At 35.8% G+C, this 26,250-nt stretch overlaps 2 protein-coding genes across 6 annotated transcripts in view; one reads left to right on the top strand and one right to left on the bottom strand.

Moving 5' to 3' along the window:
* The first annotated feature begins 1,014 nt into the window (after window positions 1–1,014).
* On the top strand, window positions 1,015–9,843 carry stk25a (serine/threonine kinase 25a). 4 transcript variants are annotated; one of them, XM_084425238.1, is made up of 12 exons: window positions 1,184–1,324; window positions 3,384–3,551; window positions 3,711–3,941; window positions 6,007–6,063; window positions 6,206–6,314; window positions 6,403–6,560; window positions 6,751–6,936; window positions 7,419–7,564; window positions 7,651–7,759; window positions 9,050–9,121; window positions 9,236–9,372; window positions 9,571–9,843. In XM_084425238.1, the coding sequence occupies exons 2-12, from the start codon at window positions 3,456–3,458 to the stop codon at window positions 9,608–9,610; spliced, it is 1,341 nt and encodes a 446-aa protein (XP_084281364.1). In that variant the 5' UTR covers window positions 1,184–1,324; window positions 3,384–3,455; the 3' UTR covers window positions 9,611–9,843. The 4 variants fall into 4 exon arrangements, with proteins under 4 accessions (XP_084281366.1, XP_084281367.1, XP_084281364.1 ...); XM_084425239.1 differs by having other exon boundaries at window positions 9,452–9,843; XM_084425240.1 differs by lacking the exon at window positions 3,384–3,551 and having other exon boundaries at window positions 1,015–1,324.
* Window positions 9,844–10,862: 1,019 nt separating this feature from the next.
* Window positions 10,863–26,250, bottom strand: part of farp2 (FERM, RhoGEF and pleckstrin domain protein 2) — a 58,093-nt gene continuing 42,705 nt past the window's right edge. The window contains exons 15-28 of one of the 2 annotated variants that reach the window (XM_084426888.1): window positions 24,818–24,907; window positions 23,237–23,370; window positions 23,030–23,111; window positions 22,643–22,880; window positions 22,423–22,553; window positions 21,078–21,146; window positions 20,908–20,997; window positions 18,693–18,713; window positions 18,338–18,420; window positions 17,133–17,251; window positions 16,791–16,954; window positions 14,000–14,107; window positions 13,734–13,885; window positions 10,863–13,076 (exon numbers count right to left, since the gene is read on the bottom strand). In XM_084426888.1, coding sequence (XP_084283014.1) covers window positions 12,983–13,076; window positions 13,734–13,885; window positions 14,000–14,107; window positions 16,791–16,954; window positions 17,133–17,251; window positions 18,338–18,420; window positions 18,693–18,713; window positions 20,908–20,997; window positions 21,078–21,146; window positions 22,423–22,553; window positions 22,643–22,880; window positions 23,030–23,111; window positions 23,237–23,370; window positions 24,818–24,907 — 1,575 coding nt within the window. In that variant the 3' untranslated portion in view covers window positions 10,863–12,982. The remainder of the gene's footprint in view (window positions 13,077–13,733; window positions 13,886–13,999; window positions 14,108–16,790; window positions 16,955–17,132; window positions 17,252–18,337; window positions 18,421–18,692; window positions 18,714–20,907; window positions 20,998–21,077; window positions 21,147–22,422; window positions 22,554–22,642; window positions 22,881–23,029; window positions 23,112–23,236; window positions 23,371–24,817; window positions 24,908–26,250) is intronic. The other variant, XM_084426889.1, reaches the window with a different exon arrangement.

The raw sequence follows: 26,250 nt of genomic DNA, 5'->3' as shown, positions 1-26,250 counted from the left end.
CACAAAACAATTTTCTAAATTGGAATCCTAATAAGAATAATGATTTAAAAAAATAATAATAGGTCTATAGATGTGATGTCTATTGGCTACAAAGGCAAAACACATTAGCTATAGATTTGGTCGATTATAACTATTTAATTGGTCAACACTAAGATTAAAAAAGAAGCATGAAAAATGATATGAAGCCATGATACAAAATGTATAGGTAAAAGAAAAATATTTAAGATGTCAAATAAACAGGCCAAATTGGAATGCTCAAAAATGGCAGAATATTTAACCATTATGACCACTAAGAAAATTCATACAGACTGCGTGAACATAATCTTGGTATATAAACAGGCCAATTCAGTCTGACGACCAAATTGAATTTTCATTTGAAACCCCCCCCCCCCCCCCCCACAAATCTTACTGCATGCATGATATAGTCTTATCATAAGAAAAGGACGACAGTGCGACAAAAACCTCAACATTTGCACAAAATGCTCAAGAAACTTTTGTGTAGCCTATACAATAATGTAGCCTATATTTTATAATACAATATTTTATAATAGCCTACAATATTTTGATGCTCAAAATAACTGAAATGCCCACACAATCAAGGAAAATCTTAAACCTCCTAGTTATTTTCCCAATTCAAAAGGCTTAATTAAAGGAATTGTTTCATTAAAAAGATGTGAGGGTGTGGTTTAGGGGAAGACAGAGCTTAGATTAAGCCAGGATTAGGCCTTCAATTAGTTTATTTAAGTATCTTTTATAAACATGCCTAAGAAACAAACAAACATTGGTGACAATGGCACTGACATAAGTTAAGATTTGTCAGTGCAAGTTACCTTCATAAAACAGATGTATTATATGGGATAGGCGTAAGCCTTGTCTGTGAAACCGGGGGGAAACATTTTATTTATTTCGCATCTATGTGTCGTGTACACAGCCATGTAGCTCAGAGCGAAAAACTACGATTCCCAGCAGTCTTTGGGCTTTAAAGGAGATTGTCACGCATGCGCGGAACACAATTCCTCTCTCTTAGTCAAAGTAGTGGGGTTGCACGGGGAGTCTCCTCTGCAGACCATAAACCGTAAACATTCACGAGAAAGACCGATTGTCTGCGCATATGGATGGACGAGAATACAGATTATAAACCTTAGAAACCCTACAGCGGGCCAGTCTGGTACATGGGGATGATTTAGAGAGGCGTGTATTGGGAACAAGCTGTTCCATTGGTGGGTGACTGTTCAAGAAGGAGAGAAAGAGGAAAAATCTGTGAACCCCGAACTGGAGGTATATCTAGTTGGACATGGCACACCTTCATAACATGCGGAACCAGGTAATCCAGAGAGATGAAGATGACACCTGAATACCTCCTTGCATTTCTTTCATACTAAGACGTACTGTTCTTTTAGGATGATGATTATTAACTTTACTTGTCTTTGTACTGTACTGTAGCCTACTATAATATACTATAATATAGTAGGAAGCTTTGTAATTAAATTGGTTAGTTTTACTCAGCATTTATGTGAATACATTACTGTAATGTAAAGTATGCCTAAAGTGCACTAGTGTTTGTGATGCTTAGGATGTTCCTCTTGAAAAAAAAAAAAAAGATAAAGAAAGAAAGAAAATCCAGTCTCTATTTCTAATAGTTTTTTATTATACAAGTTAAAATTTTGGCCAATACAACATATATACTAATATGCTGATTTATTATCAGTGTTTGAAAGAGTTGTGCTGCTTGGCCTACATTTTTTTTATAACGTGATACTAAAAAGTGAAAAATATAAAGTGAAAAAAGAAAAAAAATAAAGAAAAAAAGAACAGCATTTATTTAAAATAGAAGTTCAAAGGTTTGGGGTAATTTAAGTTTTTTTTTTTCCTTTCTTTTTTTGAAAGAAATTAATATTTTTATTCAGCAAGGATGTGTTAAATTGATAAAAAGTGATAGTAAAGATTTAGGCGATGTTGTTAGAAAATATTTTTTGTACAAAAAACTCTTTATTCATCAATGAATCCTGAAATATCACAGGTTCCAAAGAAATTTTCTAATATTCTATATATATTCTAATATTCCAACTGATAATAAATCAGCATATTATAATAATTTCTGAAGGATCATGTGACACTGAAAAATTCAGCTTTGCATCACAGAAATAAATTATAGCTTAAATTATATTAAAATAAAAAAACAATATTATAAATTGTAATAATATTTCACAATATTACTTTTACTTTTTTTACTTACTTTTTTTCCTGTATTTTTGATCAAATAAATGCAGGCTTGATGAGACATCTTTCAAAAAAAGATTTGATTTAAGGAAAATAAACCAAGACTTGGCGTATTTAATATATAATACTATTTTTAAATGATTAACAGCAGTAATAATAGTAGTTACTAATAATAGCTAATATTTAGCTGTCCACATTTTGCACACAACCCTGTTACCACATGATATTCTGAAACATTGTAACACCCAAGAAATGAGATCATAATTTTCAAAAATTTTACACAAATTGTAGTGTGAACTGCACTTAACAAGCTTTTTATTTAATTTTTTAAAGTTAGGTCAAATATAGGTTAATCACTAACTACAAACCAACATTTTATCCTAAACTAGCTGGGACCTTTTGAGAAACATCATAATTTGCAACCCTATTACCCATTCACAAATTTAATTTTGACATTGATTTAACATTAATTGCAAGAAAATTGCTAAATTAAAGCTGTATTTAGGTGTCTCATGTGTAACAGGGCCGCTAAAATGGCAAAGTCCATGGAAAATGACCATGAAATTCAGCATCAACATTTATTTATACTGAACATCCTTCATCACATCTATTATATTGTATTGAGAATCTTTACATAACACTTTTTGACACCACCATAATATAGATGAATAGAGGAAAAAGTGTGAAAATGTTATATTACATATTAGACAGTGTGGGTATTTTACACATATTCAGATGATAATGGATGCCATCTATTCATGATGCAGTTAACGTGTTTATGTTTTGTAGCCAGTGCGCATGTTTTGTAGGTCAACATGATAATTGCAGTGCATCATGTGTTTTGATGAGTATCTTGACGAAAGAGTGGCACACCCACAGATAACGCAGGTGTGCTTGGCAGAATAATTAACTTTCTGTTCCCGAGAATTTTTAGAAAGCATATCCTGCTTATCTCATATTATGGGGCCTCCAATGGGCGGTACTAACAAGAAATAGTAAAAGCTCGTGTTTTGATTGCTGTGCTTTGCTTTAAAAAGGGTCAATATGAGTGTGATGAATGCGGAAATCAGATGTTGAGCTGATACCAAGAGGAGTTTTTATCTCCTGAACTTTGAGTCTTGTTAAGTGATTGTTTTGTTTTGATAAAACGGTGTCACTTCCAGATGGATTGTCAGTACAAGTCATCTTTATCCCACACTGAACGAGGAAGCAGAGGCTCGGAGTTTTCCTAGAAAATGAAAAAAGTGCTTAAAAAACTACATGTGATTTCTAGCAGTTCCCTCGATAGATTCGCATCATCTCCGGACCTTCAGCAGTGGAGCGATGACTGGGTAGATCTTCCTGCATTTGTTCATCTGTTGCTTGATAAAAGGACAACTTCTAGAGTCCGTCACCTGTGTAAAGAAAATACACCATGCTGGATCTTGCCATAGATAGCTGGTAAGAATTTTTAAATCGTTCTTGTTTATCATTTTTTTTTCTCCCTTCAGAATCCGCGTTTGAATCCTGAGGAATACTTCACCAAATTGGAGCGAATTGGCAAAGGCTCATTTGGAGAGGTCTACAAGGGAATAAACAACCACACAAAAGAGGTGGTGGCCATTAAGATTATTGACTTGGAAGAGGCAGAGGATGAGATTGAAGACATCCAGCAGGAGATCACAGTACTCAGCCAGTGTGACAGCCCTTATGTCACCAAATACTACGGCTCCTATCTGACGGTTTGTGGGCATTTCCTTCTTTCAGACACGGCTTTTAAAATATTACAATATATTTCTGTATTTTTAAAGGAATAGTTCGCACAAATGCCACCCTTCAAAAACATATGACTTCCTTGTAACACTTTACAATGGCATTATTTTAGTTCATGCATTAGGTATCACAAACTAACAATAAACAATACATTAAGATAAAAAATTTAAATAAAAACAATTTGAGCCATATAAATTAACATTAGTTCCTTCATTATGAACAAACATGAATAAACAATGTTCATTATTGGTTCCTAATACCTTACTGTAGGTACAGTGGTGGCCAAATGTGATGTCTGGCCTAGGATAATCTCCTTCAGATATTATTAAGAATTTGTAAACATATTGCGTAGTTGTGCTTGGAGTCAATCATTTTATTTGTGATAATACAATGAAACATTCCAAATTGTGCGGACATCATTTTTGGCCAGACTCTCATACAAAGAAGTTATGAACACATGCAAGTCAAGTCAAGTCACGTTTATTTATATAGCGTTTTTTACAATACATATCATTTCAAAGCAGCTTTACAGAGATAACAGGATAACAGTGCATCAAAGTTTGTTTCTGCTGTACAGAAAATAGTGTCATAGTCCAGTTTAAGTAATTTCAGGGATGGTTTATTTCTGTTGTAAAATTAAGTTCATTTATCTATACAGCCACTCTGGAGAAAACAGTGATGTCATCGTCCAGCTCAGTTCAGTTCTCATATAATGGTGTCACTGCAGGCAGATCAATAATGTTGTTGAATATTAGGTGTCCCCACCTAAGCAAGCCAAAAGCCAAGGCGAACCAAAACTTGGGAACCTTGGGAGAAACCAGGCCCAGTCGGGGCCAGTTCTCCTCTGGCCAACGAACAAACAGTGTATGATTATGATTCAGGCAGCATTACAGGTCAGAAGTCAGATTGGATCGGAACATTCAGAATGATGTATTTTTTCCTGTGAGGTTTTTGTTTTTCTATGCGTTTATTTTTCTCATAGTAAAATAAAACCTGTAGCAGTAGTTTGCATTATTTTATTTTTTGCCAAATAATTTTGTTCGATTATTACGAAGCTCCAAAAGGGATATGGCGATGGGGAAAAAAAATATGAGATGCGAGGACAAATGATATATCAGTGCTTTTGCGTTCTCTCGCAAATGTTTTGCGTTCCCCCGAGAAACTTTGCGTTCGCAAATGCAAACTCAGGGGAACGCAAATGTTTTCCAGAGAATGCAAAAAGGTTTGTGAGCAAATAGAGCAAATAGAAATTAACTAAATTAATGCAAATGTAGAAGTTATCGAGCAAAAGTGCACGAGTGTACGCAAAAGTTTTGAAATATATTTGTTCCTCCCATCTCATGTTTTTTTCCACCACCATGTCCCTTTAGGGGACTATGTTTAGGGGTTAAATGCCTTAACCAAGTTTAGTTTTAAAACATTTAAAAAATGTAAAATATCTTCCTCATATTTTGATGGTTTAATCAAACTTCATTAAAAACAAATATCCCCTCGGACATGACTTTTGGCCACAACTCAGTCTCAAAATGTCCCCAATGTTCCTCCATGGAACACAAAACAAGGTATTTTGCAGAATGTCCAAGCTGTTCTTTTCCATACAGTTAAAGTAGACAGTGACCAGTGTGTCTCAAACCAGTGAAAAACGAATACAAATAGTTTTCTGTAATTGAAATAAATTAACACATAAAAATTAGATTTATATTGAACTAATATAATATAAAAATAACTAATTAGAAATACTAACTGAAATAAGTTTACATTGAAGTACTAAAAATTAATGAAAGCTAAGCTATATATATATGTATATGAAAAATGAAAAAATCTAAAATTAAAGCTAAATTAAAATATGAATAAATAATATAATAGTATATAAATAATACTAAAATAAGTCTCCAACTCCAAAAAGGGTGAAAGTGCATCATAAATGTGGTCATGCTTTGATGAACTATTCCTTTTAGAGATGATCAAATATCTGTTGGTTTTTATCAGACAAATTAATGGTCATTTAATTGACTGGTTTATTGTGTTTCTCAGGGCTCTAAACTATGGATCATCATGGAATATTTGGGAGGTGGATCGGCGCTGGACCTGGTGAGCTAGTATTTATTAACCATGTTTGTGAGTTCTTTACAGTGAGGCATAACTTCAGAAAATGACTTCTGGACAAGAAAACCCCCTCAAAGGCACAGGAAATGTCACTATATTTAACATCCTCTAATGTGTGTTTGAACAGTTGAGGCCGGGACCTCTGGAAGAGGCATATATCGCCACCATCATCAGAGAAATACTGAAAGGACTTGACTACCTCCACTCAGAGAGGAAGATTCACAGAGATATCAAAGGTCAGTATTTAAAACTGGCCTCTGTTTGATTGATTTTAGTCCTGTGAAGTGTCCCTATGTGGATAACCCTTCTACTTTTTGGCTACAGCGGCCAATGTGTTACTGTCTGAACATGGAGAAGTCAAACTGGCAGACTTTGGAGTGGCCGGCCAGTTAACGGACACGCAAATTAAGAGAAACACATTTGTAGGAACTCCATTTTGGATGGCACCAGAGGTCATCAAACAGTCTGCGTATGACTTCAAGGTACAAGCACTTCCTTGTCTCGTTTGTCATATAGCTAACAGGTATCATGTTCAAGTCCTCCACGTGAACATCTGTTAACTAGTGAAGATTGCACGATGAAAATAAGCTCAATGAAATATTCAGAGACAGACAGATGGCACAAGTACTAACCCCCCAATTTTTTTGTTTTTTTGTCTTCCCTATGTTTTAGGCTGACATCTGGTCATTGGGTATCACAGCCATCGAGCTGGCTAAAGGAGAGCCACCAAACTCTGAACTTCACCCCATGAGAGTCCTGTTCCTCATCCCTAAAAGTAACCCGCCCACACTGGACGGGTCCTACAGCAGAGCCTTTAAGGACTTCGTTGAATCTTGTCTCAATAAAGAGCCACGATTTGTTAGTAGCTCTCTTTTTAATACCTTTATAATAAAAACGATTCTATTAAGATATGCATAATATATTGGTTCTATATAACTTATCAGCCAGTATTTTTTTATTTAACAGTATCTGATGATATTAAATATTTGTTAATGTTAATTTCTCCTATTTCTAACATTAGATTATCTAATTACAGTTAGTCTTTAAAAATACTAATAATTTAATAGCACTATTAAATGTTTTTAGCAATCTCAAAATAAATATAACATTTTCCCTTGTACCTTTTAAATTGATTGACCAAATTGGAAGCAAAATTTTATAGAATTTTAATTCCTGCCATTTATTGGTTAATGCCATAACACAAAAATAATTATCGACTGGAATTGTATTATCGCTAATTCTTTTAATACTGGCAGTGATGCCATTATCTTTGAGTGTAAACAGGCTTTAATTAAACTTTAAAATCTGAGGCAAACTGCTTTTCATTTTGCATATGACAGAGACCAACAGCCAAAGAGCTGCTGAAACACAAGTTCATCACCCGCTACACCAAGAAAACCTCATACCTGGCAGAGCTCATTGACCGATACCGCCGCTGGAAGTCAGAGGGACACGGGGACGAATCGAGCTCTGACGACTCTGACATGTACGTGTCCGGTCCACATTCCAGGATGAGCGATACCTGTGATATCTGTGTACTGTGTGTTTACTTTGTGTTTGTTTTTCACTCAGGGACGGGGAGGGGGATGACAGGGACCAGTGTCCCATTTGGACTTTCCCCACCGTGCGGCCCAGTTCCATGAACAAGTTACAGAGAGGCTTCAATCATTTAGACAATAAGGTAAATATGTCTGCGACGCCAATACAAAAGCTGCATCTATAAATGAGGTGTTAAAACAGAATTTTTAGTGTCTCAAAGGCAGCATACATTTACACAGGAATCACAATTGCGGGTAATGATAAATCGAACAGAACTAAACTTGCATCAGAGCTGCTTCTGATACTAGGGGTGAAATGGGACAGATCTAGCAATGTTAAATATGACTTTTATGCTACATTACATATTTGCATAGAATTCAGAAGCAGCTCAAAGCCTCCTTTAAAAATGTAGTTAGTATGTTTTTTAGGCAAAGAAATGAAGCGTAGTATACATGATTTTAAACATTTTTTGTTTAAAATCATGTAGAACCGTACTGTCGTCTCACGGGGGCTGCCATTTTGTGATCACATGATTAGCTGAATACTATGGAGTGCAACACTGCCCCCTTTTTTTCCAAATATTCTGGAAGTACATTTTATCATACATTTTTCCAATGGGGATTTTGAAACAGTCTTCGTTATAATCCATGAACCAAGCCAATCAGCTAAGAGGTGAATCACAACACTACAAACTTTAATTTGAAGCAAAAAGAAGTTTTAGAAAATCGGACAAAAAGACAAAGGTACAAGACTGTGTACTTGACGGTTTTAATGAGGGAAAGAACTGTGAACCATATACTGTGAACAGCATAATCGAATTAAAAATGGAGAAATATAAAACACATAATCCATGTATGGATTATGTGTATAGCAACAATTGTAAGTTTATTGAAAAATATGCATATATATATATATATATAGCCTACAGTTCAGTATTTTGAGAGCGTAGGGAAATCAACACTGTCATTCGCAGTGCTTCATGGCAGTGGGTGGAGCTAAAGAGCTTTTTGGAGCGTGTTGCTTTTTTCGACTGTCTGATTGGTGTAATTTTCTGTACAGCATCATGGGTAATGTAGTTTTTCCACATGATTAAACATGAAAAAAAAAAAAAAAAAAAAAAAACTGAAATAATGCCGGCTTCAGCAGAAGAAAATACCATGGATTAACAACCTCGTATCTCAAAGTAGGTCTTCCTTATGGAGAAAATGAATGGAGTTTGTACTTCCGGAACCCAACTGTAGGATACTTTTTTAGGAGACAACTCTATCCTATATGCCTATCTATATCTATATATATCTATCTCTCTCTCTCTCTCTCTATATATATATATATCTATAAATGCATTATGCAAATTGTACTAAGTGCAGCTTACCCATGTCATTTATTCAAAGTGATCCATCAGGTATCACAGAACTCTTGTTTTTTATAACAGACATCAGACGCTATGAAGAGGCAGCCGAAGTCACCGTCTCTGACAACATTCATCTCACCCATCTTCAGAGAGGTAACGAATTCAAAAGTGTATGTTTACATCAGCGAGCCTCCATCACGGGTAAACCTGTGCTTTAACGTCGAGTCTGGACGCGTGGATTAGCAGACTGTTATGTTCTGAATGCAGCTGAAGGAGAAGCGGCGTACTAGCGGGAACGGCGTATGCGCCCTGGAAGAGCTGGAAAACGCCTTCAGCCTCGCTGAGGAGTCCAGCCCTGGAATCTCTGACCGTTTACTCAATCAAGTCATGGAGAGAGTGTGCAGGTAAACAGGCCTTACATTTTACAGAGTCTCATCCACACAGTATCTAATTGTATTTGATGTAATTTTCTGCTTATGCCAGTTTTTCAGGTCATGCAGACTCTTTGCTATAAGATTTTGTACTGCACTGTGGCACTTGCATGCAGCACTGAATCATCTGCAGGAGTGAACTTTGAGACTTCCTGTGCCTCAACCCTGCAGGTTCACACTCAACGGAAACAGCATGCCTTCGAAACGATGAGGTCCATCGGACTGCTGGCCAGCTCCACGGAAAGACTATCATGATGGCTCACCTGCTCCTTCTGCTGAAGACCACCAGGCTTTCCATTACTGCTTGTATGAGGAGATGTTTTTACAGTTTCCATTATAGAATTTTGAAATGTATAAATGAAATGTAAAATATGAAATGACAAGTCAAGTTTATGTGCGTTCCATTAAATGACTAAGTACATTTAACTATAAATATACTAGTGTAAGAAGAAAACTGTGCTCAATTTCTTTCTTTTGCATAAATCACTGTAGGAAATGCAGGAAAGGGCTTAAAGGCATAGTTCACCCAAAATTTTTAATTCTTTAAATTCATTACTTTTTTTTTTTCAATGAAACTTGAGAGATTACTGTCCCTCCAATGAAAGCCCATTCCACCAAAACTAAATAAATATATTGTAAGATAAACTATATGAATCAAACGGTTTTATGGTGAACATTTTATGATGAACAGATTTAATTTAGCGTTTTATTCACAAACATTAATCAGAGCATACACTTTGTTTATCATATTCGATGTGCTCTATGTTTGTGAGTCGATCAATTTTTAAATATGAAAATAAAAGCCTAAATTAAATCTGTTCATCATATAAAATGAACTTGAACTGACTTGGATAAAACCACTTGATACCAGATTAAATATATTCATCATATAAAGCAATGTTATTTTAGGATTATTTGTATAATATAAATCATTGTATTTATTAATATTTTGAACTAGCTTTTATTTTTATATTTTCAGTTTTCAATAAAGTCTTATTTAGTTGTTTTTGTCATTTTTATTAGTTTATTTTATTTATCTATAAATAATTAGCTTTAGTAAGTTTAGTACTTAAACTCATTTTATTTGCCAAAGTAACATTTCAAATTTTAGTTTGTCATGTACTATTTTATTTGAATTCAGCTATATTTCAATTAATAATATAAAATAGTTTTACTAAATAATACATTTATGTAACACTGATATTAAGTGATCACGTCTCATCAGAAGACTTGGAATAAACTGTTCAGTTCTTATGTAATACATTTTACAATGTTTATTAACTCTTTGAAGTGTGGAAGTTTTGCTGTAATGTTCAGAAATCTCTCAGGTTTCATTAAAACTATCTTCATTTATGTTTCAGAGATCAACAAAAGTCATCTCATACAGGGTACTTAATGATTTTTAGGTTATTTTTAGGTGAACAAATGTTTAAATGGGACAAAATGAAGAGAAGAAAATGTTTACACAGTTCAGTTTTATTTGATATCTCTCTGTCATAACATGGAACGTACTACATGCGGTGTGTACAGGAGCAACGCCTCGGCAACATGCTACACAAAATAAATAGTAAAGTCAAGAGAGTTAAATATTAAAGTCGGAGAGAAGCGAATTCGTAAAAACTCTGTTTAGTGCCTCTCTGAATGAGACCGGAAACTGAGGACTTTGAGTAAACTCCCTTTTCTCGTCCTTTGCAATCCGGGATCAAAAAACAAAGAAACTTTCATTCATGCCTCTTATTGCCAGATACAGAAAACGAGGAAGAAAATGATTCCAGTCCTTGCATAAAATGTACAAATGGGTGAAGACCATGAGCCCACAGTGCATTACTGAATTAAGAGGGATTTGAAACACATCAGACTAGCTGAGCTCAAGTCGAGATGATAGCTGCTTACAGTATGTTGTTGAGTACACAAAGCAACACTGCTTATTGTGTGGCCGACTAACTTTGGCCAACCTTTTCAGGCTTACGAAAAAAAAAAAAAAAAAAATTCAGGTCTTTGGTTGGACCCTGTACAGCATGTTGAACGGAGAAAGCCAAAAGCCTTATAAATACAATCAATAATCCAAAAAGAGCAAGAAAAAAACTCTCCCAAATCAGATATCGTACAGATCTGTCTTCGTAAAGTGAAGCCGATAAGTAAACGTAACACTGTGGAACTCTTCTTCATCATCATGCTATTAAAATAACAAATAACTCAACTGGTCTTGACGATAACATATATTAAGATATGCCTCGCAAAAAATATTGCTAGTAAAAAAAACAGTTTGCTTGTTGATTGATGGATCATAGGGAAAGAACTTGTAAATTAATTATTAATATACTTAAAAGAAAGAAAAAAAATTCACATATACAGTATAATAAAAAGGGAACAGGCAGTTTTAGGCTGCTGATACTAACTTAAATTTTAGCATTTAGAGTCTGACCGAAAACATCTTGACTTGCGATTTTGTTTTTAACTTCAGCTTTAACTTCCCCAGAACCATTTCCTCTTCCCTGTGTGTAAATGGCAGAACGCGAAAGAAAAGTGCAATATTACACTGTGGATGACCCAATTTCCCCTTATGGGGGTCAGTTTAAAACTGTTATCCATCAAGTATCCAAAAATCAAAACTAGTGACATGTGAATACATCATTTAAAACATTACATTTAGTTTGGTTAGCGAATGTTTTTTGGTCAGTCTTCACTTTAAAATAAATAGCCGATTAGTTTTCAGATTTAAACTAAATCAATGCTGTGAGATCAAAATCAACCGATCAGAACTTAAAATCCCCTAAATAGTAACAGTCGCACAATAATGACCTTCAAGACTTGACCAATGCTGAAAGAGGACAAGCCAATACGCGATGCAATGATACAGCTGCCTCATCGTCAAAATAATATAGTCCTCTCTCTGATTCCTTCCTGTACCAACATCACACCCTCAGCCATTCAAAGGCATCATACCTGTAAACATGCTCTCTGACCAACATTACATCAGTGAGACACATTTTATCCTTCATCTCACTTACTGCACCCGCTAGACTTAATACAAACCCTCTGTTTGTCAACACTCCCCTCAGTAGTATTCAGTCATGTTGTCCCAGGACAAACAATTCAAATCATTCTTCTGTTCCTGTGGGACAAGATTTCTACTGAATAACTGGCATAACAAAAGTCCGTTCTGACAAGAATATTAAATATCGTCCTAAATGACAGATTCATAGCAAAGACCTTAAAAACCTGAATACGGCAATAATAATTGAAACCTTAGCAAAATCAATATCAAACATAACTTAATTCAGTCTAATGTGGTTCTAGAAGAGCAAGATACCCACTTTATGTTTCATTAAGGAGAACACCAGATAAAAAGAAAGAAACGTTGGAAGAGAATTACAGAGCGCGGAAACTTTCCTCCAAGGTTTCAATGAGCTGCTCGAACTCCCGGGATGCAGAGAGCGAACAGTCCAGAGTCAAGAAACAAGTTATTATGATGATGATGCACCTCTCAGAGCCACAAATCAGAAAAGATCAAATGATGGTGCGTTTGGTCCTGGCAGACAGTGGGCCCAGCCCTCAGCTCCAGGACATCAGTCTGACACACTCAGCTCCCCCCGTTCATCTCTGCAGGGCCTTTGGGTACGAGAAGACTCATGCGTCCCGTGGAGCTCGCTGCACTTTTGATCACCTCCATCCATCTGCAACACATCACAGCATGTTTCAGCACATCAAACATTACTTCAAAATGGTGTTCATTTCGTTAACAAAATCTATGTTTGATGATGACCTTTTTTTCCCGTGACTAAGACAACACCAACGTCATTAAACGAAAACTCTGACTATATCAACATGCTGTATCATTGACGAGACTCAAACCTCTCTTCATGTCGAAAAAAGAGACGACAAAGCCGCTATGAGTTTTCATGCTTGTGGTTGGCAGATATTAAGCAGAAAATATTAAGCAGCACAAAAGGTTTCAAATTTGATTATAGTAAGAAATGTTTCTTGAGCACCAAATCAGCTAGAAATAGATTTGTGAAGATCATGTGACACTGAAAACTGGAGTAATGATGCTGATTTTGTTGTTGTTGCAGAAATAATTTATCTTGAATTGTAATACTAATTTACAGTATTACTGTTTTTACTGATCAAATAAAATGCAGCTTTGATGAGCATAAGAGACTTTTTTCAAAAACACCCCAAACCCCAAACTTTTGAACGATGGTGTACATTAATTCAACGAATTATCAAATTTTACAGAAATCAATTGACGGCCCTAAAATTAATTACAAAAAAATATATATCTATTCAATTTCTTATAAATTATGTTAAAAAATGTATTTAAATAACATTACCTTTCAAATGTGTACTCGCTCTCTGCCCTGAAGAAGTAAACATGGGATTTGAACTGCAGCTTGAAGACGTACTCCTTATGGATGCTATCCGATTCCCCTGGGGTGCTGACTGTGTAACCTAGCAACGGAAGACTGGCTAGAGGGAAGTCATCCTGGGACAAAGACAAGAATTAATGATTCATTATTCAGACCTCCTACAGGAAGTTTAAGCTTTCAGAATGAACATCAAATACATGAAACCAAAGGGATGGTGCATATTTCAATACCTGATGTGTCTTGTAAAAGAACAGGCAGAAGTTGGTAAAGACGACCCAGAGTTTCTGCCAGCCGTTGCTGTTCTTGAACTTCCTTAGGAGGTAACCGGACAGCTGGTTCTGCAATGGAGCGCAACGGCAAGTTAAAACCTCAACTGCTACAACAGCGCGGACCGTTAGTGCTGCATTAGTGTTTCATGAAATGTGTAAGGTAAGGGAGAGAGTGCCAATTTTCCAAATCAGTAGTTAAAAAAAGAAGAAAGAATGCATAATAGAAAGTCTCAATTTCACAGTGGAGCTTGTGCTCTATACCAGGGCCGTAACCACCGTAGACCTTGAGGGAAACAAGTCAACCGCTGCTCTGCTGCACTCCATCACGCTCTGTTTGTTGTAAGGATGGCAAGGAGTTTTAAAAGTTGCATTTTTAGGCTGCTCTAACAGCGCTCAATGTCAAAATGATCGAGATGGCCAATTAAATCAAAGGAAGCAGGCCTTAATTTTCAAAGAAGACGAGTGCGAAATCCAACGTGACATTTTTAGTAGTGAAAGAGTATGTGGTAAGATACAAGTAGCTAAACATTTAATATTTGACAATGTTTACACTAGAAATGTTCAGCGATCGACAGTAATATACAGTGATGCAAACTACTATGAAATTTCAACGGTTTGAATTGAACACATGCTATTATTTACTTAATTCATGTAATTAATTGAATGTGAAGAGATACTTTTTTGTGTGTTTTTTACATGAGACATTTGAATAAGATTTAAAGTATGCATATTTTAATATAAATATTACTTGCAAATAGTTAAATTGATTACTTAATTACTACATCTTTATTTCTTTTAATCCTTTAATTATATAATTCCTTTAAATAAAAAGATTAATAGCACTTAAAGAGTTGATGATCCATTGTATGAGTGACAGAGTTCATGAAGCGTAAAGATCTTAATCATATATATTAGTATCATGAGTGACAGTTGAAGCACCACATTTATATTTTTTGCGATAATATTTGCACATTATTTAATTTTTTTAACAGTTTTGTTAAAATATTAGTTTTCTCCCCTTAAGAAATAATAACAGATAATACAATTTATTCTTTTCAATAAATTTCACTTATTTAATGAAGACTTTTCTTTATTATAAGGACAGGTGTATAAAAAAAAATATTACAAATTAAAACCATGATCTTCATTAGAAGAGGCTTTTTTTTTTTTTTTTTTTTTTTTTGAATAAAACATGAAGCATGATGTAAAAGAATGAAAAATGATAGAAGATGGATTTTGATAATTGAGGATCACTCTTGTGGAAAACTGTATTTTAATTTGTGAAGTCTTCATATTCAGATGACGGTGACTATTACTGGAGGGGTTTTGACCGCACTGGTACCTGGTTCATGCGCAGGTAGTCATTGAGAGAAAGGTTCTGGTTTCTGTACCAGCACACATGTGTGATGGTGTTGGGTCTCTGGCCCTGACCGAGCAGGTACCGAGGGGGGAGCTCTGGAGACACAGCTGGAGAACTGAATACTGAGAGCAGGCAGGCAGGCAAACAGAGCACAGGCACGGGAAGAAAGACAGATAATGTGGTGGAGAGAAAGTGATGAAGACAAAAAGGGCAACAAGGAGCAAAAGAGAGGAAGAACAGAAGTGTGTTAGAATGTTAGCTTTTAATCCTTGAGTCGGAGTGAAGTTCTGTCATAAAATGTTCATTAATTCAGTCACTTTCATTCCAAAAGGCAGTTAACTGTTAAAACAGAAGAGAGATGGACATATAAAGAGGACAAACATTTTTTACAGACATAAAAGAAAAAGAAAAAACATGGAAGGGGGAGGTGGAGAAGCTACTGGATGCGGAAAAACTGGAAAAGGAGGGTGAAGAAAGGAGACAGACACAAAAAAAAGATCCACGAGTCTTTGCCCCTCATCCACAAGCTTGGTTGCAGTCCAGACCTCAACAGCCAGATTCAGAGAAGTGTGTGTGTGTGTGTGTGTGTGTGTGTGTGTGTGTGTGTGTGTGTGTTCTTGTATATATAGTTTATGAGGCATGTTATATAGCATGTCTGTAAAGCTCTAAACAGGCGAATCTCATTAAACATCTCAATTCAAAATGTAAAGAATCTCATTATTTAAATTCATTCATTTAAACTATTATTTAAGCTATTCATGATTACTTAAACCTTAAATATAATGATAGTATTTGTTGTACTGAATTAGCAAAAACAATAACTAAATTAATTGACAATTCAGGATGGAAATGTGCATAGCTGACATAAATAATAATAAAAACATGTACTGTATTTGTTTATGATAAAAAAAAAGTAAAAGTTTATGATATACTAAAACCAAACAAATAAATAAATAAATCTATTTAACCATGAATTACTCCTATAGCACTTCATGATTATATATATATGTAGAACCTAAAAATTATCTTTGTTGAGGATAAAGCTGTTTTTACATAGAGTACTGACTATTCAGGGTGGAAATGTTCCTAGCACACATGAAAATAATACCAAAAATATATGCATGTATGAATTATTTACGATAAAAAGTTTGACTGATGGACGAATGCATTCATTCTGAACAGTCCTAAGCTACGCTTCTTTTTCGATCGAAAATATTTGGTTCTTCTGATTTTGGTGTGAAATATGACCCACGCATTTCTTTGTAAGACTGACCAAAACAAATGCTAGACTCACATTCCTTCATTTCTACACTGCAGCTGTAGTCAAGACCTTCACAATCAGGCTTCATGAAGATTTACATGAGTGTGTGTGTGTGTGTGTGTAAATGCTACCTCTACGGCTAGGCTGTGGTCAGACATAGAGACGCTGGTGTTGCGGTGCCAGCACACATGCATGGTGGTGTTGGCCCTGTGGTGGCTCTGCTTGTCCAGAGAGCAGCGGGAGGAGTTCATGTCATCCTCTGACTCCTGCTCCAGAGACATCTCATCGGATGATCCTTATGATTGTGCGGAGGGAGAGGAGGAAAGGAGCAGAGGGGAGGGGCAGTTGGAAGGGGTGGGGTTTACATCTACTTCAGGATCAGTGATAAGGAGGCTAAGGGATAAAAACACACCGCGACCTGCACACGTGTGGACAGCGGAGGAGTATGTCGCGAGCAGGTTTGAGGTACTTACTGTTGGAGCGATCACACAGGCTTGGGTCCAACGGAAGATCGGATTTCTCCTGACATTTCTTTGACATTTCAATAGCCATGTTTAGATCTTCGATCCATTTGTTCATCTCTACTTTGGAGCTGTGGAGGAGAGAGAGAGACTCTTACTGAAATATGAACAAAAGACAAATATTAAAGTATATGTTTGTTTGAATTTAATATAATATACCTGTAATATAATATACCAATAGTATAATATAATATACAGTTCAAAAGTTTGCCATCTGTAAGATTTAGTTTTTAAAATAAATAACTTATGCTCACCAAGGCTGCATTTATTTGATAAATACAGTAAAAACAGTAATATTGTAAAATTACAATTATTACAATATACAAAATAACTCTTATTTTAATACATTTTAAAATGCAATTTATTTCTGTGATGGCAAAGCTGAATTTTCAGAAGCCATTACTCCAATCTTCAGTGTCACATGATCTTTCAGAAATCAAATAAGCTGATTTTTTTTTATTTTTTTTTATTATCATCAATGTTGAAAACAGCTGTGCTGCTTCATATTTTTGAGAAAACCATGATACTTTTTCAGGACTCTTATGACTAGAAAGTTCAAAATAACAGATTTTTAATATAATAATAATATAATGTAATGTAATAAAAGGTTTCATAAAAAGATAAGATATTAAGATGTAGAGTTAATATTGTAGATTTACGTTAGATTAAAAAAAACTGGAATGAATGATTTAGAAGGTTTAGTTTTGATGACATCTGCATTCTTGTGGTGATGAGGATGGAACAGCATACATTATACTCATATCCTTTCAGCTGTTCATGTAAAAAAGCAATCAATCTCACAAAAAAACAAACAAAAAATGTAGGAGATATTGTAGAGAAAACAGGTTTCCCCCTAATATTTTTTTAAATACATAAATGAATAAATATGTCAAAAGATAATATACATAAATAAAATAAAAAGCAGAAAAAGTAATGCAAATGTATTTGTTATTACTGTACTGTTGAAATATGAAGTGATCTCATTAACCCAACAGGCTGCTAAGAGTAATGCATTTCCAAAAATTGTTAATGGAACGGTTTATAGAATAATTAAGGAATTAAACCCCAAATCTTTGAATTCATCATGATTCCCAAGGCCTAGTTAAACACATTGTGAAAGCTGTACTGAACTGTCCTTCACACACTCTATGTCTCACCTGGCTGCCACCACAATGGTCCGCTGAGCAGAATATATGGTGAAACAGTGAGGGACAGACCACTCATTCTCACTCTCCTCCACCTGCGAAACATTTAAACACACAGTCAAGAGAGAGGCCTGCCAGTCAAACCAAAGGGGTCTGTACGACTAGCATTCCATGGCATCATGTGACTAATCCCTTCCCAATAATATCAATAATCTACTTGGTAACATCCTGACTACTGGTAATCCTTATTTCTATTGATGCCAGGAAGGGATAGCAGAAGGAGCCGAGAGGGAAGTGCAAATGTTGTGGGCAGACTTTCGAGGTGTTGTTTGGGAGTGGGGGATTGTGGGATTGTCCTCATACTCACCGGAGCGTCCAGCACAATGAGCTGCGGGTAGGAGCGAAGCACAGACAAGTCCATTGTAACAGTATGTATTGCAAATGTGTTTCTCATTAGGTAATATATACTACCGTTAAAAAGTTTGGGGTTAGTAAAACTCACTAATGCTGCATTTATTTGATTAAAAATACAGTACAAACAGTAATATTGTGAAATATTATTACAATTTAAAATCAATTTTGAAACTTAAAGATTTATTCCTATGCTGACAAAGCTGAATTTCAGCAGCCATTACTCTTCAGTGTCACATGATCCTTCAGATATTCTAATATGCTGATTTTGTGCTCAAGAAACATTTCTTATTATTATTATCATCAATGTAGAAAGTAGTTGTGCTGCTTAATATTTATGTGGAAACAGTGATACATTTTTTCAAAGATTCTTTTATGAATATAAAGTTCAAAAGAACAGCATTTGTTTGAAATAGTTCAATCATGAACTTGACTTTTTGAACAAAGTGGATCAAAGTGAATGATTCAAAAACTCACTATAGTAATACAAAAAAAACCCATCAACTGGTGCAAAGTTCAAAAGAACAGAATGTATTTGAAATATAAATATTTTGTAACATTATAAATGTATTTTACTGTCACTTTTGATCATTTTAATGTATCCTTGCTGAATAAAAATATATTTCTTTCAAATCAAAACCTTGACTCCAAATTTTTGAATGGTAATATAGTCTATTATTGGCTATGTTAATAGACAGCATGACAGAAGGTGGAAAATAACATAGAATACTTCTCTCCTCCAAATTCCAGTCATTAACACTTGTAAACAGTCCTTGTAAGAGAAACTTTGAGCGTGAGTCTCGTATGAATTGTGGTCCACATTCAAATTCTAGTTAACGGATGATACTGCAAATAAGGCCTGAAAGATCACTGCTCTACGAAAACAAAGCTAAGATGTGAGACAGAGCAGATGTTTAGAGAAAAAAGCCAGTGTAAACGTCATTTATCACCGCCTGCCTGTGTACTTTCATCTGAGAGAAACCCAGCTAGCCACATTAATTCTAACTTCGCTTAAAAACACCATGTTACTGAGAGAGCACTCTTCTCATGTTTAAAGATGGGCAAATCCTCTCAGCATTAGCACTTGTGCAGACTGTTTGACAGAGTCATTTATCAAAAGGGCTTTTCAGGCAAGAGAGAGATGAGACTTATTGAGGTGATAAAGATTCAACTGGTTAAAACTAAGTTGAAGTGTATGTACTTTTTGCAGGCTATGTGGGTAAAAATAGCCATTAAAAAAAAAAGTGTCACGTTGATCAGTCAAGTAATTATGATTAATTTAGCTACCATCTCTTTAAAACAAGTATATTAAAATTAGTGCAGTTATGTCATGAACTTGACTTAAAAATTAAAAATAAATCTGTTGAGTGAATGATTCAAAAACTCACTAATAATATTAAAAAACAACACTTACGAGTCTCCATCTACTGGTGTAATAATGAAATGTACAGAAAGAGTCACCAAATGAATCACTGAACAAATCAGTCTTTTTGCTGAACTGAATCAAAAGATTTGAGTAACTGGGATGAATCAAATGAATAGACACTCATTGCCTCTCAATATGCCAACTTCCCGACTACATGTGAAAAACACTACAGCAAAAGAGTAGTATGACCAAATGTACAGTATTTGAAAAAAAGTATGCAAAAAACCCCCGGATGACCTCCTACTTCTGCTGGAAGTGCACATTCGATGAACACTTTTTCTATCCCATGAGGCCACAGGAAAGCAGTCATGACTGGCAGGTAAGCGACACAACGGAAGCAGCAGGTCAACATCAGAAAGGCAACATGGAGGATGTGGTATGCATACTGCATACACACTATATAAGACAGTTGCAACTTAACCTCAAATGTATTACCTCCTCAGACAGTATCTGATTTCGGACACATTCGTTTGTTTCAGATATGTCAGGCCCTTTAGTGGGGTTGATTCAACTTTTGGAGTTGCCTTCCGATTCTCAAGGCCTTTGAATCAAATCTTTTTGGGATAGACTCCCAGCCCTAACTGAACATCACTTGTTGAATTGAACATAACATGAGATCGTGTTTGAAATGAGCATCACTGCATAATGCATACTTTTTCACATGCTATAGCAGTATATAGCCTATTTTATCCAGTATGCAGTTTGTGAGAATTCCATTCCAAATATAATTCCTGGGAATACTCACAATCATCCCATGCAGAGGAAGCTGTCCATGAACTTTGAACTGATTGGTTGCAGTCACCCCTTTGCTTGTGTACAGCAGCATATCTGAAAACTTAAAATACAAATGTTTTGGTCAGCACAGACAGAAGTTAAATTAAAAACCACCAAAACAGACTAAAAGTTCAATCTTACAAGAAAAAACATCCTCTGCTGCAGACCCTTCTTGGTGAGCTTGTAAAGACAACCTTCCCTGACAAATTCCTGGAGAAGAAGCAGAAATTTTTTTTTGTCATTCACAGGGCTGCAGATTATCAACTGTCCTTAGAGATTTTATTAAAACAGTACACAGACAATTACTGTAATTAATTATAATGCAGCAAACGGTAACTCCAGATTCCCAGGAACTCTTCATTTTGTAAGATATGTGAGACTGAATCTGATGTTTGCAGTATTGGTTCAGTGCCCTAACCACTACATTACTATCATCCTGCAAGTGGTGTACCACAAATCTTAGGGACGAGCAATGAGACAAAGCAGTGTATTGTTTGTACTGAGGTCAATTAGCTTAGCCAGTGATAGACAGCATACATGCAATCATTTAGGTAATTTAACCCTCTTAAAGGTGCTGTATGTAACTTTTTTTATAAAATGAATCCTTTTTTTATTGCCCGTCTGTGAAGGGGTTGTAATCACACATTACAATGATCCACTTTTCGCGTTTTGCTATTACCTCTGAAGGCCAGTATTCCTATTTTTATGTGAAGTCTCCGGGTCGGATTTTCTGCGAAATCCACCGGATGTGACGTGCATGCGCGCTCCCGAGCCTCTCTGTTTTATATATACAGTCTATTGCGACGGCACTGCAGCTAACGACACGGAGTCTGATAACACCAAAAAACGACCTGTCCTGCCTCCAGCACAACACAGACTCCAACACAAACTCCAAAAAAAAAAAAAAAAAAAAAAAAGTATCTGCTGAAGCTCGTCAGGCCAAACGTCAATCGGATCGACTCAGGACGAAAACACGAATCAACATTGGCAGAGCGTTTGAATTATGGAGAGACCTTTGCTTTGTTTTAGGTATAAAAACAGACCCTGAGTTGGCTTTCATCCTTTTGGACAGGTAAGCTAACAATACTTCAAAGCATGTAAAATATATTGTGATTTTGTGCTTTAGTTGGCTCAAGTTAGACATCATTAGTTCGCCAGCTAACGCCGACCATTTGCTAACGTTATCTGATCTGAAAGACTACAGTTGTAACTTTATTGCTTTTCACGAGCACGAGCGCTGTTGTTGCAATCTGAAACATCACCGCTAGAGGCCGCTGGATCCTACATACAGCACCTTTAAATACTTTTCTCTATATTCTGAGCTGAAACAATATCTTCGAGCTTATCGATTTTTCTTTTATCTTATAGATTTCTGCCATTTAAAAAGTGTAAGTCTAGCACTGAAGCTACATTTCAAACTACTTAGTAAACATCCACCCGCTTTGACTAACCAAAACAAAACTTTATGTACAAGGTAACAACTCACTCTTCCTGGAGCCGTGAGGTTCTCAATGCCAATCAGATCCCTCTGAAGTTCTGTCAGCTTCTGAAAGTTCTCCAGTCGAATCAGACTGCTCTGCAGCTGAGCAGCAATCTCTGCAACTTCTTTCAAGGCCTCTGCAGAAATTGAACCAGTATGAGTTTATTGTCATTGTCAGATAAAAAAAAAAAAAAAACATTTGAGATTTATCTGGGTGCAGGTCCACCTCTGCAGTCATCGTAGTCTCTGTGCTGTGGGGCGTAATGCTTAGACAGACGCTCCAGGATGAGTTTGTAGTGCATGAGTCTCTGGATGGGTTTCAGCAGGAAGGTGTTGAGGGGTAGGTAGCACACCTTCTGTAGCTCAAACTCTTTATACACCGTCTCCAACTTCTTCACACGCTTCGTGGCTTTCTCAAGCTCGGTTAACACCTCATCGTGCTTCTGCAGGTAGCCTGTGAACTCCTAAGGATATGAAGGCAACAACCCCATGACATAAGTTATGAACGATCTAAATATGATCTTAAATTATAGATCATCTTTGGGAGTTTATACCAAAAATTGAAGTTAAACTCAAAGTTGTTCTTGTTTGTAGAACCAAACTATACCCTCACCTTCAGAGCACACATGTTGCGCAGCATTACATCTCCAATTCGTTGGTAATCTCCTTTTACATGAGCGTTAGAGCGCCCCTCCCTGCGAACGTGAAAATCATCAACATCTAAGGCAAAACATTTTTCCAATCATTAAGCAAATGAAAACTTGTATATCATTGTCATATGTCAACATGTTACATTGTGATAAATGAAAAGGACAAGTACCAGAGAGCCAGCCTTTGGTCAATCTCTTTGAGAAATCCTCTGTGGAACTCATATATGGGGTCGATGTTGGAGAACAGGAGGGTCATGAGACCCTCAGGCATTGCGTTCTCTTTAATCACTGCACTGCGGAACCACTACACACACACACACACACACACACCAATGATTAGACAGTTCAAAGCCATAAATCATCAAGAACACATCAAAAGAAAGAGACACACAGCCCTCCTAATTGACACAACATACAGTATACATTGTACAGACTCTACAGTAGGGGTGGGCGATATGACCTAAAATTAATATCACGGTATTTTTCATCTTTTGAACGGTGACGGTATAATATCACGGTATAACTTTTTTTTGGTACATTTTGGGAGGAGTAGCCTGTCCTGTCTCTCTTTAGTATGTGAATAAAGTTAATATTTTTATAATATAATAAGTAAATGGTAGGTATCCTTATCAAAAAGAGACATGGGAGAGTATTATGCATTCTCAACATTTATTTTGCAAAAAACCTAAAGATCTTACTTAACAGTGTACAACAAAACAAAAATTAGCAGTGTAATAACTAGGGCTGTTTTCGACAAAGGATTTTCATAGTCGAATCTGATTCGTTAGATTTTGCCGTAGTCGATTGATAGTCGAACCTTTTTTTTTTTTCTTTTTTTTTAGATAGCAGCTAGATTTTTTCCATTTCAAACAAAAGAGCTAAAACACATATATCACACATATATTATAATATTTCATAAACATGAGGAGCAATATGAGAGAGAAATTTGGTGATCGTTGTTTAGGTACATTAAACCACGTAAAGCTTTTTAACGCACATGAGAACCGCGTGGAGTCAACTCGCACATGAGAACCGCGTGGAGTCAACTCACAGCCGCTCCGCAGCCCTGCTGAAAATGTGAAGCAGAAACGCTTAATATCAGATAACGTCCATAATAATTGGACTCCGGGTTCGATTTTTTTTTTACCATTTTCAGTGGTTATGAGGAGCAATATGAGAGGGAAATTTGGTAATCGTTGTTTACATTAAACCACGTAAAGCTTTTTAACGCACATGAGAACCGTGTGGAGTCAACCCACAGCCGCTCCGCAGCCCTGCTGAAAATGTGAAGCAGATTTTTGAATACATTTTTATTTATTTACATTAGTAAGCTACAGGACATCGTCTTTCAAAACATGACCTGCGCGAAAGCGAAAAAATAAATAAAAATGTACCCAGCCCTTCTGAAAATGCGAATGCGTCTCTGTCCCCAGCACATTTCAAACCAAAGGTTTGAGGTTCATAGTCGAATCAGACCTCTCCGAATCGATTCGTCGAATCCTCGACTATTAGAAGTCAGCCCTATTATTTAGAATTAGATATTATTGATGTAAATGCAGCCGTTCAAGGAACATAATTGATTTATTACGGTATTGACGGTATTAGAAAATCCATGTCGTGGCGCAATGTCACACCGGTGATGACTATGACACCGGTGTACCGCCCACCCCTACTCTACAGCACTCTTCTCCAGACAAGCCCCACACACTAAACTTGTTACACTCATGAGTCACGAGCGTAGCTCTGCTCACCACTGTGATGACCTCCAGATCCTTCAGGTAAGTCCGTTCTGTTGTCAGAATCTCTTTAGCAACGAAGTAGGCTTTATCCGTGGGATATCTCTGAAAAAGAAAGCATACTTTGATTAAACCCTCAAAACACTTTTTATTTGGCAAGTTAAGTCCATTTAACAAATTAAAGTTATATGAAATAATTGTGAAATGTAAAAGTTCATGTAGAACATAGAATCAAGAAGACTTGGTTCTTAGACTTAGATTAACTTAGGACCTAGAAGTTAATGTAGACCTCAAACTTAGAACTCAGGAGTTAAGGCGAGACACTACAGGTGAATAGGGTACAATTTTAAAATAATAGATATCACCATGAAACTTCCTCAGTTGATTACTTACACAAGTATATAAAAAAAATGTATTACAAGTTTTAGAAATTTGTATGTTTAATTATGCAAATTAGGCATTATCTCATTTAATATGCACGATTTTGCATATATTTTCGGTAGATAGATCTGAACATATGATAAAGCCAGATGCAAAATTCTTTTTTCATTTTGTTTACACACAAGATGAAAAAAAAAAAAAATTCAGAGAGATTTCAGGATATATGCTTTCATTACCTAGGAAATCAATATATACTGTCCATAGCCTTAAAAAAAAAAATCGATTTTCGCCATTTTTTTTTAAATTAAAATGTCACATAAATCAGGCCAGGAATGATTTATTAACAAATCCCTCTGAAAATATCTTCAGAATACTGCTAAGTGTATAACTAGAAAGTTTGGTGTACACAGGTGCTACATAGGCTGAGATGTTTACACTGGAGAATGACAAAAAAACTCATTTTGTGAAAATGGCAGTTAAAGATTTAAATAGCTCTAAATTAGATTTCGTCATTAGCTTTAAATCCCCCTTTGGACATTAATGATTGGTTACTGATAGAAAGAAAATGCCCATATTTGGCTTTGAGCTTTACAACGATACCGGTCATGACAGACTTCAGTAAACAGACAGATCTCGGCATGTCGCATTGGAATGCTAACTTCTTGGTAAATTCGGGAGAAACTTACTACTACTTAGTAAACAAAATGTAATAAAATAAACATCTTAATGTATATTTTCAACGTTTTCTTTATAGCAGCTTGAAAGAACACATATTGAAGGAGTAAACTAGCCCAAAATCTCAAAACTGACCACTGCATGAAAAATCGATGTTTTTGCCTGCCGTGTCTCGACAGAAACTGCATAGAAACTATGTAGAATGTAACCTCAAACACAGAAAGTTGAATTTAACGTTGGCTTTGAACTTAATGTAGTTCTTATAATATACAGTAGAACTTAGAACATAAACCCAGAAGTCAATCTCTAAGAAGAGCCTAGAATTTTACTTAAATTAGCACAGTTTAGAACTTAGAAGTTAATGTAGAACTGAAAATAGAGAATATAGAAAT

The sequence above is a fragment of the Rutilus rutilus genome (genome assembly GCF_951802725.1).
Source record: "Rutilus rutilus genome assembly, chromosome: 12".
Taxonomy (NCBI): Eukaryota; Metazoa; Chordata; class Actinopteri; order Cypriniformes; family Leuciscidae; genus Rutilus; species Rutilus rutilus.
Note: the sequence above shows the minus strand (reverse complement) of the source record. Positions and strands in the feature narration are given on the sequence as shown.